The 18,600-nt window shown below is 33.2% G+C and overlaps 1 protein-coding gene across 1 annotated transcript; it reads left to right on the top strand.

The window, feature by feature from the left end:
• Window positions 1–903: 903 nt before the first annotated feature.
• Window positions 904–18,599, top strand: LOC105321138 (uncharacterized). Its single transcript, XM_066080934.1, has 9 exons — window positions 904–1,137; window positions 5,617–5,680; window positions 6,371–6,556; window positions 6,724–6,869; window positions 12,737–12,905; window positions 14,322–14,554; window positions 15,758–15,857; window positions 16,005–16,151; window positions 16,337–18,599. Exons 1-9 carry the CDS (start codon window positions 967–969, stop codon window positions 17,767–17,769), a joined length of 2,649 nt encoding a protein of 882 aa, XP_065937006.1. The 5' UTR covers window positions 904–966; the 3' UTR covers window positions 17,770–18,599.
• Window position 18,600: the final 1 nt, after the last annotated feature.

An 18,600-nucleotide genomic window follows, 5' to 3' on the forward strand; every position in this document is an offset into this window, starting at 1 on the left:
GACATTTCACAGCAACCGATCTCTGTCTAGGCCCATGTAATTATATGTTTTAAATCGCATTTATTTATCACATATCGTATACATGTAATATCGATATCATCAGATAGTATATTACCGGCTTCCTCTTTCATATCAATTCAATACATACGGACGTTTTAGTATCTTAAATCGTCCGCATTCTTAATAAATTGAAACCTGGCCAAATCTCTCTCTCTCTCTCTCTCTCTCTCTCTCTCTCTCTCTCTCTCTCTCTCTCTCTCTCTCTCTCTCTAATATCACATATCAAACCTCTATTAGTTCAACCATTGATTAAAAATATCTAAAATACTGGTACTTTATTTGAATTAACTACTTTATTATTTTAGGAAAAAAAACATGCTAAAACTGATTGAGCCGGTCTGCTTGGTTGTTAAAACAAACACGGAGAAAATAAATGAATGTCAAAAGTATAAATGAAAGTTACAACAATCGAGTGTAATTCTTAAAAATACTAATAGTATATTTTAAATATAATAAATTGTAATCCACAAATTACAAATATTTGCTATTTCATTCCTGAATGACGTGTTGCAAAATGATTATTCTAATATACAGTGGCTCACACCACTCCATGCTTTTGTTTTCAAACTGGTTTTTTTTTATTGAACAGAATAAACAAAATTACATTATTGTCATCCTGTACAAAAATTTGGAATCATATTCAATATTCCTTAGTTCTGATATATAATCTATCGATTTGTTTTGTTTTATTATCATAAACAAAAGTTACATACAAAATATTATGACGTTTTAACCGTAAATTATATACACAGATCTCATGTGTCTTTAAATCCCTTCCAATCAATTGTACGGGTATACCTTTACAGCTTGACCTCAATTCTTTGTGTACCTGAACCAATCAGATTTTACTTCCTGAGTGAAGCGTGTTGTCATGTTTGAAGTGCAGGGAACGGGACAGGCGAGAACATGGGCGACTCTCACGGACGCTGGTCCAATCTCCTGGTCTGGACCCTGATACACCTGGCCAGGTGTGCCCCCCAGCAGCAATGTGTTTACCAAAACATTGATCCTGTTAATGCAGATCAGACAGGGAGGTATTGTGAGGAGACGGTCAACAGCATGAACTGTAGTCTGGGGGTAGGTAATGTGATACACATCTATAATGTGGGGGAAGGGAGGGGGGGGGTCTGTGGTGGAAAAATCATTTGTACCTTTATGATAAGGCAATTTAACAACACGAGATAGAGAGGGTTACGTTATTGATTTTATATGCTTCTTTTTCGTATGCATTTAAATTTGTTATGGATACATTCAAACAGTGTTAAACATCAAAACTAACGAGGATGTAGTTTAGATTTTCTTTCGTTCTGTCTTGAATGGAATAAAAGACCCGAAACACTGTATAATCAGTCGATTCTTCCCCAATAAAAATCATTTAAAATCAACTAGAAAACTAGTTAGACGCAATTTAGTTGTCATCTTAGTATATTGGTTGTCTTCAGTCATGAAGGGATGGATGGTGGGGCGGGGGGGGGGGGTGTTCGGAATTCGGTTGATTAATGCATAATAAATATTTAAAAACTAACGTTTAAATAAAATACTGGACATTCATACATTCTTAATCATATTGAATCAGAAATGAATATGTCATCATTTTTTATTTTTTTCGAATTTATTATCATTTTATGGTAAAAAAAACAACCCTAAACGGTATTCTATTATTTTTTCTGTTCTAACCATATTTGCTGTAACGATAATTTTTTTGTTTTAAAGTATGGGGTAAGGAGAGACCAGAGTAACGAATCGTATAATTGTTTTTATTTCTTGAGATCCCGTTTGATGATTGATCTATGCACATAAAACCTATTCCTTCTCCAAATAAATTTAAAATGACGAAAACACAACATTTCCCTCTGTCAAATAACACATACGCTTTTTCCAATGTTGGATTTTACCCCTTTAATTTTGATAAAGATATGCTTCTAAAGATTCTTTTCATTCACAATATACGCATGTTTTATCAAGCGAGTAGAAGAATTTTTTTCATAGCTTCAAAAATTAAATGCTGTATGGATTTGGTTATTAAAACTGCCAATATCAGCATACATCTACCAAATATGAAGAAGCGTGGAAGGGCAAATATTTACTGGCTATTTTAATTGATAATACAATATATTTTATACTTTTAATTACTTTTTTTAAATCATGCAATAATGTATTTGACATTTTGATTTTTATGTTTGATCTGAGGAGGCTAAGTGCAGATTAACCTTAAAATTTTAGGTGGGATTTATTTTAACAATACAAAATATTACTTATTAAACATATATTTCAGTTTTAAAAATTCAAATCTTTCTTAAGGAAACTAGTCTAAACATGGTCACAACCATATATAGCCCTCTTACCAGACCAGTGTACGTGGTGCTACAAAACAAACATTATTGAACATTCAATACCCGGATTGCTTTATGTAAAAGGAAGCACAGCATAGTTTGTCTACCAGGAACGTTATCTGCCGGGGCTCTTTCATTGCCCGATCGACCGTGTAAGCCTGCATGTTCAATCAGTGACGTCTCTCCTTCGTTATTGGTATCGGCGTATTCTTTATTATAACAAAATGACATTTAATATAATGTAGATCGGCATATAAAGACCAAAAAGACAATGTATTGTATAGAATGAAGGAAATATTTCTCCAATTTATCTTCATAAAAAGTTTTTATAAAATACAATCGTCTCTTTCAAGGAAATCTTCATGTCAAACCACTTCCCGTTTACCTGGAACTTATTAACTAATTCATCTGATATGTATATATCAATATAAAGCTACATGCACCTTCAACATTAAATAAAATACACCCCCTTTTTTAAAAATCCTTGGCCATTTTTTAAAATTTCATCTAAGGATTACGTTTACTCAGAATGAAAAAAAAAATCAACTGATGATAATGAAAAACCATCTATTGTGTGTTATAGACCTTTCATTATAGTGTTGATTTTCACTCTAAAAAAAGTAGGCCAATGACCTCATTTTGAGTTATGGCCATTGAATATTTATGGAAAAGTTAAGAAAAATCACTAAAAAGTTTACAATATGATTGAGATTTTCTTAACTGTGAAAATAATACAAATGGCTAAACTCTTTTGATAATGAAATGCAGTTTATGAATGGCGTTGGCACTAAATAGCGGTAGATGCAAAGCGTTAAATTTTCATTGACAATTTTTAATAAATATTCCAGTTCGAATTTCCTCTATCAGTTTTCAAATCCCTACCCATTTTTCATTCAATTTAACAAAGAACGGAATTATGATTTGAATTTAAACATTTTACTATTATTATCAAGAATAGAGTTCGTTACTGTAAGTATTTCTAACGGTAATTGTATGATCATTGCTATAGTATGAAGTAATGGAGAACACATTGATTTGTACATTATTCTAAAACAAAGTTCAACTCAACATTTACTCTTGGAGATTGTGTATTTCAAACCATCTTGATTTTTTTGTTGCATTGTATTGAATTAAAACTTAATGCAATAGTATATATAATTTTATAATAAAATAGAAATGGATTATTTTAAAGGTACATGTAATATCATACTCATCCGGTAGAATCTGCACAATTTTAAGGTTAAAAAATAAGCCAGATAAAATTTTTTCCTCAATGGAATTATAAATCTTATCCACACTTCAGTTTGTGAAGATAATCATTGTTATTTCAAAAGAATTAAAAATAAATCTTATTCAGGTTAGCTCAAATTTTCGGATCAATTCAAATTTCAGTTCTCTCATATTTTTGCGTAAATAATTGATATGAATGTCATTTTATGATATAAATATTTTCTACCGCATACCACATGGAAATATAATAAATAGACACACAAAGTTCTTTTTAGACGCAGCACATAGAAATTCAAATACATAATTTATATGAAATTTCATGTCATTAAGGTCTTTCGTATTTGAGGTCTTTAGTATGTCCCGAATACCATTCCCGATACATGTTTTGAAAAGAATGAAAAACTCCGAAACTTTCCGAAGATATTTAAGTCTCGATAAAAACGAGTCTAACACGACAGGCTATTAGCCTGTTTCCCTGGCCTACCATGCAATAATGCTCCGCAACAGTAGTGTTGCGGAGCATTATGGGTAGGCCAGGGAAACAGGCTACACAGGCTATGACCAACTTTTCATTAACGAGTAAAACAAAAAATATGTTTTAAAAAGGCATTTTTTCTACATGTAAATTTCTCCCTGTTTCTCTTAATATTTTAATAAGTCTATTTAACATTTTATCATGCTCAGTGGTAGTTTGTTAAGTGTATAAGCCTAGGAAGGAACCATTGGAATAAAAGTTTAATTACTTTGGGTTCCTTGCGGCGGTAAAAGTTTTCAAACAAAGTCCAAGTTTTTTGGTTAGGGCAAGTCCACGGGTTGCATTTAACAATGATGACAGATGTGTGGTTTCTTCTGCGCTCGCCCCTACGGTCACACCGTTCAACATATTATTTCTGCCAAAAATATTTCAGTGAAAAATAAAATTTTAAAAATTTAGTCCGCATTCCCTCTGTTTTGCTAAAAGTCCAATTTTGTATATTACATTCTACTGTGTTTTTACATTAAATTCTGTGATCTTTATATGCTTCTAAATGCAACAACTAATCACTGCGCATTAATTTACATGTAATTTACATAAGTAGTTCTCAAACAGTCATCTCTATGTTATTGGTTAAAAAATATATTTTATACATGTTAAATTGTCAAAACACCATGGTTTACAATTATTCAACAAAAAAGTTGATTTTATTGTTATAAGCAAAACTTCAAAGGTTACGTTTCATGGATTATATTTTCATTCACATCGATTTCAACTCAACAGTCTATATGTGATAACCAGTTTAAACCGATTTTATAACACAGCTGTTCTAGCTGTTAGTAATTTACTCCCTCCGTGATTTGCAATTTGTATTGATTTATTTTAGTAAATAATTGATTTTACTTATGACTTCATCTTTATAACAATCCGAATTTGAGAATTCAAACCCTGAGTATATAAACAACGTCCTTAGATAAAATGTCAATTAAATGAAACTCATGAACTATATTTCCATTGAAAATTCAATGAATTTGTTAATTTTGGGTTTGTTTGTTTTTTGCTGTTTTATATAAAGCACATGGTAATTTTTTAATGGAAATATATCAACTATATGGTATGAACAAAGCCAGTACATAAATATTACCGAAATGATAGCCAATCCCATTATCACATGACACAGCCAATCCCATTATCACATGACATAGTTAATCCCATTCACACATGTCACAGTTAACCCCATTCACACATGAAACAGTTAATTCTATTCACAGATGATATAGTTAATCCCATTCACACATGACATAGTTTATCCCATTCACACATGTCACAGTTAACCCCATTTACACATGACACTGTTAATCCCATTCACTGATGACATAGTTAATCCCATTCACAGATGACACAGTTAATCCCATTCACACATGACTATTCAATCTCATTCACACATGACACGACCAATCCCATTAATAAGGTTATACTGGATGAATTGCATTTAACTTCGTCTCCATTTTTTTTCAGCAAAGAAAATACGCGAATGTCATACAAGATACAACCTTCCCCTGTCAGATCAAGAGAGGGAAACGTAAGTAATACAACAAATTTTTTTAAATGACAATAGTAAAGTTGTGTAATTCCATGATTAAATTAAAAAATGTGCAGTACTTTGATAATCTATAAAGTTAAGAATCTAATGGAAACTGTAAAACTGATAACTACCCATTCTTTTTTCTAGAAACTATTTCATACATTCTCATATATCACCATGCAACCTTAATGATGTCATCTTTTGACATTTTTCCAAAAAAAAACCTCTCAAAAGATTAAAAGATTTTCCATCATGAACCTTTCGACCTAGAGGAGTTCAAAAACAAAGAATGAGGCACAAAAATTTACTTTAGTTATTATAGCAATGTTAGCAATGTTACTCACGCGAACGATGTGGTTCATCACTATTGGTTGCCTATGAGCGATCACCTCCTTTACTCATCTTGTGCAAGAAACATTATCACCCGTGGATATCGGACGATGATAATGGTATATGGGCCTACTGAATATTCATAATCTCGCTTTTATTTTTCTGACGGCTATGAACTATCTGAGAAAAATTCGGCGCTCCTGTATCACGATAGATCCTCGCGTTTAAATACAAAACGGCGCGAAATCGCGGTATGATTTATGATAAAGAATCTAGACATCTACAGTATTATCTATTAGTATTTTTTCTCACATTTTTTACGGCATTTATTTTCTGTGTTTTAATTGTTTACTACAGTGGATGAGAACGAATTTGGCCCACTTACTCGATGTCCATACCAGGACTGTGAGCCCGCACTGCTGCAATCCCTGAAACTGACCAAGCAGACGAGGTGGCTAGAACCGGACGATTGGTACCGATGGTCGGCCATTGAGTTAACCTTCTCCCTACCGCCTCCCATCGGATCCCCAAATGATGGCTACGGTATGTTTACCAATAACTTTGGTTATTCCATTCCCCAAATTTAATTTGATAATGATTTACATTCATGTTGTCTCGAGTTTAGTTTCTTAATCATCTACAATGTTTTATCTGTTTGCGAGTGTTTGGCACACCTAATACATGTAATTTCTCTCTGTTGGCTGTTTTAGGTGCTGGAACAATAGAAGTAACTTTCAGCAGCGACAATAAAACCCGCTATGACGACAGAAAGTTCGGGCAGAGATACCGCGTGTTTGATTTTAAATCATACAGCTACACAAGCATCGACGCGGTCCCATTCCATCCAAACAAAACGGTAAACACTTCCACTCATTCCTCTCACGGGAATTCTTATTACACACAGTCCGGGTTTGAAGGATCTGACCCTTCAAAATTAGGCTCAGCATCGTGGCGGGTTATTTTCTTTACTAAAATTTGATAATGTTGACCTTTCTCGTGACCACACAAAATTTGCATATTTTGCTTTTAACTAATACGAATGGGTATAATATATATTTCAAGAATCATTTCTTCGTTGAACATTTTTTTTACTAATAATCCGAACTGATGCAGAAATTCACTACATATTTCTTTTGTGTCAAAAAAAAATAAATATATATATATATACCATTTGGTCAGCTGATGGAGTATACATCCCCTTTGAACATTAATCCCGTTCTAGTTTAAGGGCAATTGATGAATCGATGAGTACTTCTAACGGATAGACATTTTCTTTCAAAATGCCGTAAACAGGCACGTATAGACTGTACACGTCTCTGCGCTTATGTACAATGTTAATTATTTTTTCTTCAAAAGAACCCGTATACTAGTATTTTCCAATTTATGATCATGACAGCCTTTTCATCATCAAATAGACGAATACTCTATATCAGAATACACAGAATAGTTGTTCTTTTTAAACATAGAGGACAATTTTAACAAAATGATTTACAGGCCCCCTTTTAAGCTCACCGAGACGAAGTCAGGGGGAGCTTGTGCTATACCCCCGGCGTCGGCGTCCAGACCTGGTTTTTGTTGCAGGTTCTGTATTTAAGTTATTACTTGTCCTATCTTCACCAAACTTGCATGGATGATGCATCTGGACCTACTTATGGACTTAAAAGACTTGGATGCTGAATCTGAATCCTTAATTTCAGATGCTGGACGAGGTTAAGGTTTTTGGAGCAGGTTAAAGTTTTTGGTGCAAGTGCCCCTTGAAAGCAATATCCAAGTTACTACTAGTCCTAATTTCATCAAACTTATCTAACTTGTCTAATGTTACTGATGTTCCAGACAGGCCTGAATCTGAGCCATAGTTTTCGGATGCTGGAGGAGGTTCAGGTTTTGAAGGTTGGTTAAAGTTTTTGGAGCAGGTGCCATCTGATGAATATATCTTAATTATTACTGGTCCTAACGTCACCAGACTTGCATGGATGATGTTTTTTATGATACTGGCTTGAATGCTTAATCTGAGCCATAGGTTGGAGGAGGTTCGTGTTTTTAGAGCTGGTTAAAGTTTTTGGAGCAGGTGCCCCCTGATGATGATATCTTAGTTATTACTGGTCCTATCTTCACTAAACTTGCATATTAGATGATGTGTCTTATGATATTGATGCACCTGACAGATTTGAAAGCTGAATCTGAGCCATAGGTTTCGGATGCTGGAGGAGGTTTATAGTTTTTGGAGCTGGTTAAAGTTTTTGAAACAGATGCCCCCTGATGATGATATCTTAGTTATTACTGGTCCTATCTTCACTAAACTTGCATATTAGATGATGTGTCTTATGATATTGATGCACCTGACAGATTTGAAAGCTGAATCTGAGCCATAGGTTTCGGATGCTGGATGAGGTTTAGTTTTTAGGAACAGGTCACACGTTTTATATATAATATATTTAACTTTAATATAAATGATTCGTAGAGGTAGCTTCAGATACAGAGCCTGATCTCCATTATCAAGGATGCTAAAAATGTACCATATGTTATGATACACTGTTGTATCAAATTACATTGTATCATATGTTACAACATCATATTATGTATCAAATATGATACACTGTATCATACAATGTGATATAATGATGTACAATATGTGATGTATTTTGTGATATGATATTGTATCATATAATACTTTATTGTATCATATATTAGGTATTATGATATTTTATTATGTGATCAAATACAACAATGTAAAACACAATACAATGTCATATCATGTGTTACAACACCATATCTCATCATTTGTTAATATCGGTATTTTTATTGTATTATATGATAAATTTTGTAAGTTTGATAGGATGCAATATTGTATTTTATATATTGTATTGATAAACATTGTATCTTATAATACCGTATGAAATGAACATTTGATTATCATACGATTTTTTAGCTCACCGAGACGAAGTCAAGGAGAGCTTATGCTATACCCTCGGCGTCGGCGGTGGCGTCGGCGTCGGCGTCCGGACCTGGTTAAAGTTTTTGTTGCAGGTCCTGTATCTAAGCTATTACTTGTCCTATCTTCACCAAACTTGCATGGATGATGCATCTGGACCTACTTATGGACTTGAAAGACTTGGATGCTGAATCTGGGTCCTAAATTTCAGATGCTGGAGGAGGTTAAGGTTGTTGGACCAGGTTAAAGTTTTTGTTGCAGGTGCCCTTTGATAGCAATATCTTAGTTACTGCTGGTCCGTACTTCACCAAACTTGCATGGATGGTGTGTCTTATGATACTGATGCACCAGACAGGCTTGAGTGCTGAATCTGAGCTATAGGTTTCGGATGCTGGAGGAGGTTAAGGTTTTTGGAGCAGGTTAAAGTTTTTGTTGCAGGTGCCGATTGATAGCAATATCTAAGTTACTACTGGTCCTAACTTCACCAAACTTGTATGGCTGATGCGTCTTATGATACTGATGCACCTGACAAGCTTGAATGCTGAATCTTAGCAATAGGTTTCGGATGCTGGAAGAGGTTAAGGTTTTTAGAGCTGGTTAAAGTTTTTGTTGCAGGTGCCCTCTGATGATTATATCTTAGTTACTACTGGTCCTAACTTCACCAAACTTGTATGGATGGTGCGTCTTATGATACTGATGCACCTGACAAGCTGGAATGCTGAATCTGAGCCATAGGTTTCGGATGCTGGAGGAGGTTAAGGTTTTAAGAGCTGGTTAAATAAAGTTTTTGAAACAGGTGCACTCTGATGATATCTTAGTTATTACTTGTCCTTACTTCACCAGACTTTCATGGATGGTGCGTCTTATGATACTGATGCACCTGACAGGCTTGAATGCTGAGTCTGAGCCATAGGTTTTGGATGCTGGATAAAGTTAAATTTTTTGGAACAGGTCGCATGTTTAATAGATGATAGCACTATTTTAAACTTGTATAGTTGATTTAACTGTAATATGAATGAATCGCAGAGGTAGCTTCAGATGCAGAGCTTGATCTCCATTATCAAGGATGCTAAAAAATATATCTTAGTTATTACAGGTCCTAACTTCACCAAACTTGAATGGATGGTGTGTCTTATGATACAGATGCACCTGACAGGCATGGATGCTGAATCTGAGCCATAGGTTGCGGATGCTGGAGGAAGTTAAGGTTTTAATTGCTAGTGCCCTCTGATGATGATATCTTAGTTATTACTGGTCCAAACTTCACCAAACTTGCATGGATAATGCGTCTTATGATACCAATGCACCTGATGGGCTTGAATTCTGAATCTGAGCCATAGGTTTCGGATGCTGGATGAGGTTTAGTTTTTTGGAACAGGTGACATGTTTTATAGATGATAGCTTGCATAGTTGATTTAACTTTATTATAAATTAAACGCAGAGGTTGCTTCAGATGCAGAGCCTGATCTCTTTTATCAAGGATGCTAAAGAAATCTCCTACCTCACTCAAACCAGCTCGATAGATAGATGTGTTTATGATAAATGATATAACATGATTTTTATGATATAGTATTGTATGATATGAAACAATATTGTTTGATATGATACAATATGATATCATATGTTATATTATAAAAAGTATAAAAATACGATACGATATGATATTGTATCAATTTTTTTGATATTTTATGTTATGATATTGTATCATGATATTGTTATGTATAGTATTGTATATTATGATACAATATAGTATATATTATATTGTATTTTTAATTTATTATTTTATCACATGATACAATTACATAAGATATTGCAAAATATTATGTTGTATCCTATGATACAATATTGTATATTCTATAATATTGTATCATACAATATTGTATAATATGATATTGGTTTCAGTAATATAGAATTATATCATCTGAAATTGTATTATATGATATTGTAATATTATATAATATTGTATCATACGATATTGTATGATATGATATTGGTTTATATGATGTATTATCATATCACATGAAATTGTATTATATGATATTGTAATATATATTATTGTGTCATATGATACAATATGTATAATATAATAATGTATTTTATAATATTTTACTTTATCACATAATATTGTATCATTTGATAGATACAATGTTAGAATCAAATTATTTTGCATTATATGATATAATATCATATAATGTATCAAATATGTTTCAGTGTCATTCAATACAATATCATACTATATTATACAATATAATATCATGTTTCAATGTTATGATGTATTATGTAATATGATATTGTAATATAATACTATATTGTATTATATTTTATGATATTGTATTATGTGATCAAATACAATAAGGTATAACACAATACAATGTCATATCATATGTTACAATATCGTATCTCATTATTGTTTATTACAGTATTTTATTTATATAATAGTGTTGTGTTGTGCATGTACTATGCCTAAATAGTAGTCAGGGTTTGATACATGGTGCACGAGCCGGAGGCGAGTGCACTATGTATCAAACCCTGACTACTATTTAGGCATAGTACATGCACAACACAACACTATTGTTATTATTATGCCGACTGTTAAATATACTGACGTGCTTTGCTATAAGTAGCTCTGACGTTCGAGTGTTGACAAGTCCCTTAAAATAATCACCGGAAAAGCAAGCGTTTGTTGTTGTTTTTCAAATTACGTGTAATCAATTGATTTGATTGTTTATTTAATCAACAAGTTGTTGTACAATAAAAAGTCAACAAAGGTTTATGTTCTTTTCAAGAAATAGAGAGACGTTTGGCCTTACCGAGAAAACTCGAAATGTTTAGCAGACGAAATCTCAGTGAATTTTTTTTCTTGAACATTCTTTATCAAGCGTCATTTAAAAAAGCGTTTTTGTGATTCTCATGTAGAATTTCTTTGAAAAATGTTCAATCAATTTGTTCAAAAGTTTATAGGAAACTTTGACTTTAAAATTACCGTCAATAATGAAGTTTTTTTTTGGAAAAATGAATAATTTTAATTGCTTGATTTCATCGTATATATCTACGTTTTATATAGCTAATTACCGATGTTCATAATAACAGATAATTTAGCGTAGCGGTAACGCGTTGGACTTAATGCCAGAATCAATGATTTTAGCGTCGTGAGTTCGAATCCCGCTGTCGGCGCTTGACAGATTTTCGTTGAAAATATTCGCCGTGCTCTATTTCGACATAGTATGCTTACGCTATATAAATCCTTTGATACTATGCGAAAATAGATGAGTATTGAATATATAGTGACAAACTGACAGAAGGCATAATAATGTATTATATGATTTATATTATAAATATGACATAATGCAATATTTAATTTTATATCATTGTATTGATTAACATGTGAACATATGATTATCATAAAAAAATTTATCAGATGATATACGATATTTTGTCAAAACAGAATCCATGAATATCCAAGATCATAGAGTATGATTTTCATATAAAATGATAAAGGTGGTCTTATGAAGGTGATGTCTCATAAGGGTGATGCTCCGTCTCGGTGAGCTTAGTAATCTATGATTACCTATGTTTAACAGATGATATACGATATTGTGTCAAAACAGTATCCCTGAAGATCCATGATCAGAAAGTTTGATTTTCATAAAATATGATAAAGGTGGTCTCATAAAGGTTATGCCTCGTCTCGGTGAGCTTTGTAATCTGTGATTACCTATGTTTTTACATTGATTTAACTTATGTACAAACTTTTATTAAATAATTTTTCATGAAAAGAAGTTTATTTACAGAGAATCCTGCGTTTTCCCTGTTTTATTGGTTTTGAATTCGAAAAGTGTCAATCCGACAGTTACAAGGTCTACAGCCTTCGTCTAAAGACGTTTTCCAAATGGCGTACTAAGACGAACTTAACTCCTTTCATGGAGATAACTTACAACATCACTGTGTACAATTATTATGGTAAGAGTTAATTAATTTAATTACAACATCACTTTGAACAACTATTACGGTAAGAGTTAATTTACTTACAACATCACTGTGTACAACTATTACGGTAAGAGTTAATTAACTTACAACATCACTGTGTACAACTATTACGGTAAGCGTTAATTAACTTACAACATCACGGTGTACAACTATTATGGTAAGAGTTAATTTATATACAACATCACTGTGTACAACTATTACGGTAAGAGTTAATTAATTTACAACATCACTGTGTACAACTATTACGGTAAGAGTTGATGAACTTACAACATCACTGTGTACAACTATTACGGTAAGAGTTAATTTACTTACAACATCACGGTGTACAACTATTACGGTAAGAGTTAATTTACTTACAACATCACGGTGTACAACTATTACGGTAAGCGTTAATTAACTTACAACATCACTGTGTACAATTATTATGGTAAGAGTTGATTAACTTACAACATCACGGTGTACAACTATTACGGTAAGAGTTAATTTATTTACAACATCACTGTGTACAACTATTACGGTAAGCGTTAATTAACTTACAACATCACTGTGTACAACTATTAAGGTAAGCGTTAATTAACTTACAACATCACTGTGTACAACTATTAAGGTAAGAGTTGATTAACTTACAACATCACGGTGTACAACTATTACGGTAAGAGTTAATTAATTTACAACATCACTGTGTACAACTATTATGGTAAGAGCTAATTACCTTATGACATCACTTTGTATGACTGTTATGATAAGATCTATTAACTTACAATATAAATGTTTACAGCTATTACGACAAACACAGAGTTCATTGTTTTTATTTAAAAAAATCCGACAGGACTCAGCAAGGTTGAAATAGCGAAGAAATGGTAACTTGAAGAAAAGGATCATATTAGTTATCCTGGTCCAATCAAGGGTGTACGGGGAATTATGCCGGGTTGTATCCCATACACCATTAGTCCGCAGGCCGAAGGGTGTATAGAATACAATCCGGGGTAAATCCCCGTACACCCTTAATTGGACCTGGATACCAAATTTATTTCCTATGTTATACAAAATTTAAAATTATATTGTTTTACCAGTGAAATAAGATGGATACAAAGACCCAAAAAATTAATATTAATTGTGCTGAAAATCATTTATTCAAACCAATAGCTAGAGGGATTTTGACAAATTATTTATTCATTTACTTCATTTAACGTTACATTTTGACCAAAGATGTAGACAAGAAGTGCATTTGTGACGTCACATTTTATTTACACCCGGCTTCAGGAGGTGGTATGGAAATTTACACCCGGCTTGTTAACCAATCAGTTCTCGCGTTATGAACAACATAGGAAATATTTTTGTTAGTTTTTCAATTCCATTGATTTGAGTAAAGTAGGATTTTATTTTCAGTGTACACACATCGCAGTCGGCAATGGAAATCCACCATAGCGCTAGCACTATATCCCGGAAGTAGGAACGTGACGGTAGTTTTTGACCCGGCGCCGGATTCTATAGAAGTATTCAAGTATAGCGTGTCCCTCATAAACGCTGAATCTGGTGAACTATACAGGAATAAACTAGTATCTGTAGAGCTAGAGCCACTCCTTTTCGAGAAAATCCCTGACGGACTATATTACGTGTCAGTAAGTAAGACTTGGTACGCAGGTTACCATGTAAAAAGAGCCAGCGGAATAGCCTAATGTTGTGCAATAAATGTGCATATTCATAGTTATTAAGGAGTCTCTGGGGAGAATGTTTCAAACATACGAATTCCTTTAATTTTTTTCCGGTGAAGGGTCATCTTATGAGTAAACTATGTGCAAAATATAAAGTAAATTGACAGGATAGTTTATCTGCTTACCGCGCTCAAATTTTGGTCGTATGTCGACATTTTATATATTAGGATTATATAGAAAAAAGGGGGCTATCATTTTCAATTTAATATAAAAAAAATTACAAACATTCGATTTTCTTTTAATTTTCAGCGACGGAATGTTAACGGACAAGTAAAATATTTGCCAAATTAAAACGAAATTGACGAAAGTGCAAGTCATTTTACATATATATAGAATTGTTAAGAATAAAAGGATATTTACAAATCAAATTGAATTTTATTTGTAAGAAAAAAATACCTTTCCACTCACACAGAACATGATAGGATCGCGCAAATTTTTTTATTTTGCAAATTATATCTTCAATTTAAATTATTTGCGCTGCAAAAAAAATGCCCGGCCTTTATTTTTGTCAAATGTTGCGTTAAAATTTCAACTGACGTCATCGTAGGACGTTGACTCCGACGTGGAAAACACCGATTTTGAAGAAGCGGCGAAATGATTAAAATATTTCTGAACATTAATCTAAGGATTCATCTTACTAAAGTTTTTTTATGATAAGTATTTTATTTTAAATAAAAACGTTACATGTTAAACTGTATATTTGACCATTTTACTTTGCATTTGCGTTTTACAACAGTAATGCGCAACACCCTGCGCAGAGGGCGAAAAATTTTAAACCCGCGACCGAGCTAAACTGTTGTATGTTTGATTCCAGCAGATTATATCCTGTTAATATATTGTTTAAAACTGTTCAGCACTGTCTTTTGTTAATAAAAGTATGTTTGATCAGTATAAATGTGAACCATATTAATGAAATGAATCCCTGTTCTCCGTTTCATCTACTATAGTTTATACTGGTTAATAGTGGTATCCCTTTCTCGTTCTAAAATTTCAAATGGACATCAAAAATGTTTATTTGCTTGAATATTTTGTATTGCAAATTAAACATATTTCAGGAACTTTTATTTCTATATTCTGGCTCTTTTTTAAGCAGCTGCTTTTATTTCGTAGATTTTGGCATGTAAGGGGAGAACATGTAATAGTCGTACTGATATATTTACAAAATCGCACAACATCACGGTTGGCAGTCCAAAATCAGAGAGGAGGTCAGGTATGTGAAAATTTCCATTCTGGTAAAAAAATGAAAACAGAGAGACAAGCCTAAAATATAACAATAAACAAAAGAAATTACAGTACTAACTCAAAATCAACAATAAAGATATCTGACAAGACCGGTGTTGACTGTTCTGTTTTTTAGGCCATGCAGAATCGTCGTCTGTTGAGGGGTTACCCTTCATAAAATGGTTTCTGCCGGTGATGGGCGGGGCAGTCATTGCAATAACACTGCTAGCTTTATTATGCCACCATCGCTGGAAGACGCACACACCTCTAAGCAAAAATGCAGGTGAGCTCTTTAACAGTTGCATTACATCCTGTAGAACGTTGAGGGTCCTCAGTAACTCATATCATATACTTTTATGGCAGAGCGTCACAACATGAAAATAGTTAAAGTTTAATTAACAAATTGATTTTATCCATGATATCGATACATTCCTGTCATGTCTTACATACATTATTTTCTTTTCACAGAACTGTCTTCATTTCCAAAGGTTCTTTTGATATATTCGAACAACAATCAAATTAACTCGGATCTAGCGAAAGAACTTGTCACGTTTTGCAGTAGAAATATGCAGATGAAGGTCATCTACGATCAACTAGATGATGAGAGGTATTCGATAAATGACGAGGGTTATTCACACTGGTACAGAGAAAAACTCGAAGAATCATCAGCAGCCATTATTTTGTGGACTCCCGGATCTGATGAAGATAATCATGATGGTGAAAGGACTTGCAACGAATTTAACACTGGCGTTACAATGGCATTGAATTCAAAAATAGATGACCATAAAAAATTAGTGTGCCTTTACCTTGTCAAATCTCACAAACTAACAATTCCTCGAGATATTCAAAAAGAGGCCCGAGTTTATTATTTTCCAGAAAAATCATCTCAAATCTTCACTTTTTTACACGGACATACGCGTTCTCGACCAAAATACTTTGATAATAATTCTAGATTTAAAAAGCTAGCATCAGAACTAGAAGATGGTAACTTAATTGATGGAAATAGAAAACAGACAACCCCAGACGAAGTCCCAGAACTCAAAGGAAGACAGGAAACCATCCCACTTAAAAATATAGACAAGGAAATCTTAGATTTAAAAAGGAAAGTTTTTTCTACAAATCTCAGTAATTCAAGTAATAGTTCAGCATCTAATACAGAAGGCGTCCCTGTTAATCCGGACTGTCCAATACATGGAGAAGTGTTAAATAACAAGCATCGACCACATCCAAAACGTGGTAGACCTTACTTAAGAGACCACAAACATCCACCCCATGGTTTTGATATAGAAGAAATAGAACCATTGCAACCTTGCCACCATCCACAGGAATACAATAATGTCGTACATCTTCCGGCTGGAGATTTCTTTGATTATGACTTCAGTCCTCATTTTCCGGTAAATCGTATGCCGCATCCTGTAAGAGAGCATGTGTTTCATGATGAATTTGATTGTATTCATCAGGAAAACAGTGTACACTATGAGAGAGATCTGGACTATCAGCGTCGTGTTAATGACAGGCATGTCCACCATAATGCCCATAATGCAGGATTTCATCAACATCTTGAGTGGAATCGACCTCCTCATCATCCAAGTTACTGTCGCGATAGTGAAAGGAATGCAAGAGACAGTGAACATTCTTTTCCAAATATGAATAATGGTCGTGTCTTGCTAGGGGAAAATTCTTTTGATGAAAACTCACAGGAAATGTCACTGACAAGCAAACATCCGAAATTCTATTTAGAAGAAGAAGAAGCTAACGATTCTTACATTAGCTTTCACAGACGTAGATCAAATTCTGTTGACAGTTTAACTTCCAACAGCTCCAACAACTCAAAATACAGCAAAAGAAGTGCGAGTATTGATAGCTTTGAACTGAAACAGTCATTTCAAAAATTTATCTAAAGAACAGCAACGGCCGTGAATTGAACGATACAATTAATCGATATGACAGCTATTCTTTAAAAGTTGTGCGTTGAATGTATGGAATCGTAAAATATGACCTACTTTTATGTATACTTGTTAAAATTAACTTCTGCTAAAATGCTTTTTGATATGATACTATATATAATAACAAATTTGTTTATTTATAAATGTTAATTTAAATTTACCTGTCTTCAATGTAACTGATGTTTTAAAAATTAAATCTTAACTGAGAGTCATTATGTCTGTTACACACACACACACACACACACACACACACACACACACACACACACCGGTACGTTAGTGTTATATATGGAAGTATGAATCGTAATCTTTTTTCTATTTGTCTTTCTTTGAAGGGACATGGTCACAATTTTGTTTTTCTATATTTATTGTTTACAATATCTAAGAAATGTATTTCTAGTGACCAAGTAGTCTTAGTGTCAGTTGAAGAGTTAAGTAAGATACAGAGCTCACTAATATTTTTAATATGTAAACAAGGCTCGTGCCATGCTTTTGTTCAATATACTGGTAAAAGTTCTTTTTCAAGCTGATTTATTTATCTGCTTATTCGTTTTAAAAATAAATAAACAGTTGATAGCGTTTGTCACATTCATTTTAGGTCATAACCTGGAATGTTCAAAATGTAAACAAAAACATGACCTGAGCTTTGTTTACATAACAAAGAAACTGAGCGTATACTAGTAACTTGACGACCGACACTCAAAGTTTAGTTTACTATTAGAAACGTCTTACTGAAGCATTGTAAACATTAAAAATGGAAAAATAAATTTGGACCAAAATCGTGAC

Source organism: Magallana gigas, chromosome 4, assembly GCF_963853765.1.
Source record: "Magallana gigas chromosome 4, xbMagGiga1.1, whole genome shotgun sequence".
Taxonomy (NCBI): Eukaryota; Metazoa; Mollusca; class Bivalvia; order Ostreida; family Ostreidae; genus Magallana; species Magallana gigas.

What these genes read in the sequence shown, in the direction of transcription:
- LOC105321138 (XM_066080934.1), top strand. Translation starts at nt 967, where the DNA reads ATGGGCGACTCTCACGGACGCTGGTCCAATCTCCTGGTCTGGACCCTG. An exon ending in TCAGATCAAGAGAGGGAAAC is followed by an intron (nt 5,681 to 6,370) that starts GTAAGTAATACA and finishes TGTTTACTACAG; the next exon opens with TGGATGAGAACGAATTTGGC. An exon ending in ATCCCCAAATGATGGCTACG is followed by an intron (nt 6,557 to 6,723) that starts GTATGTTTACCA and finishes TGGCTGTTTTAG; the next exon opens with GTGCTGGAACAATAGAAGTA.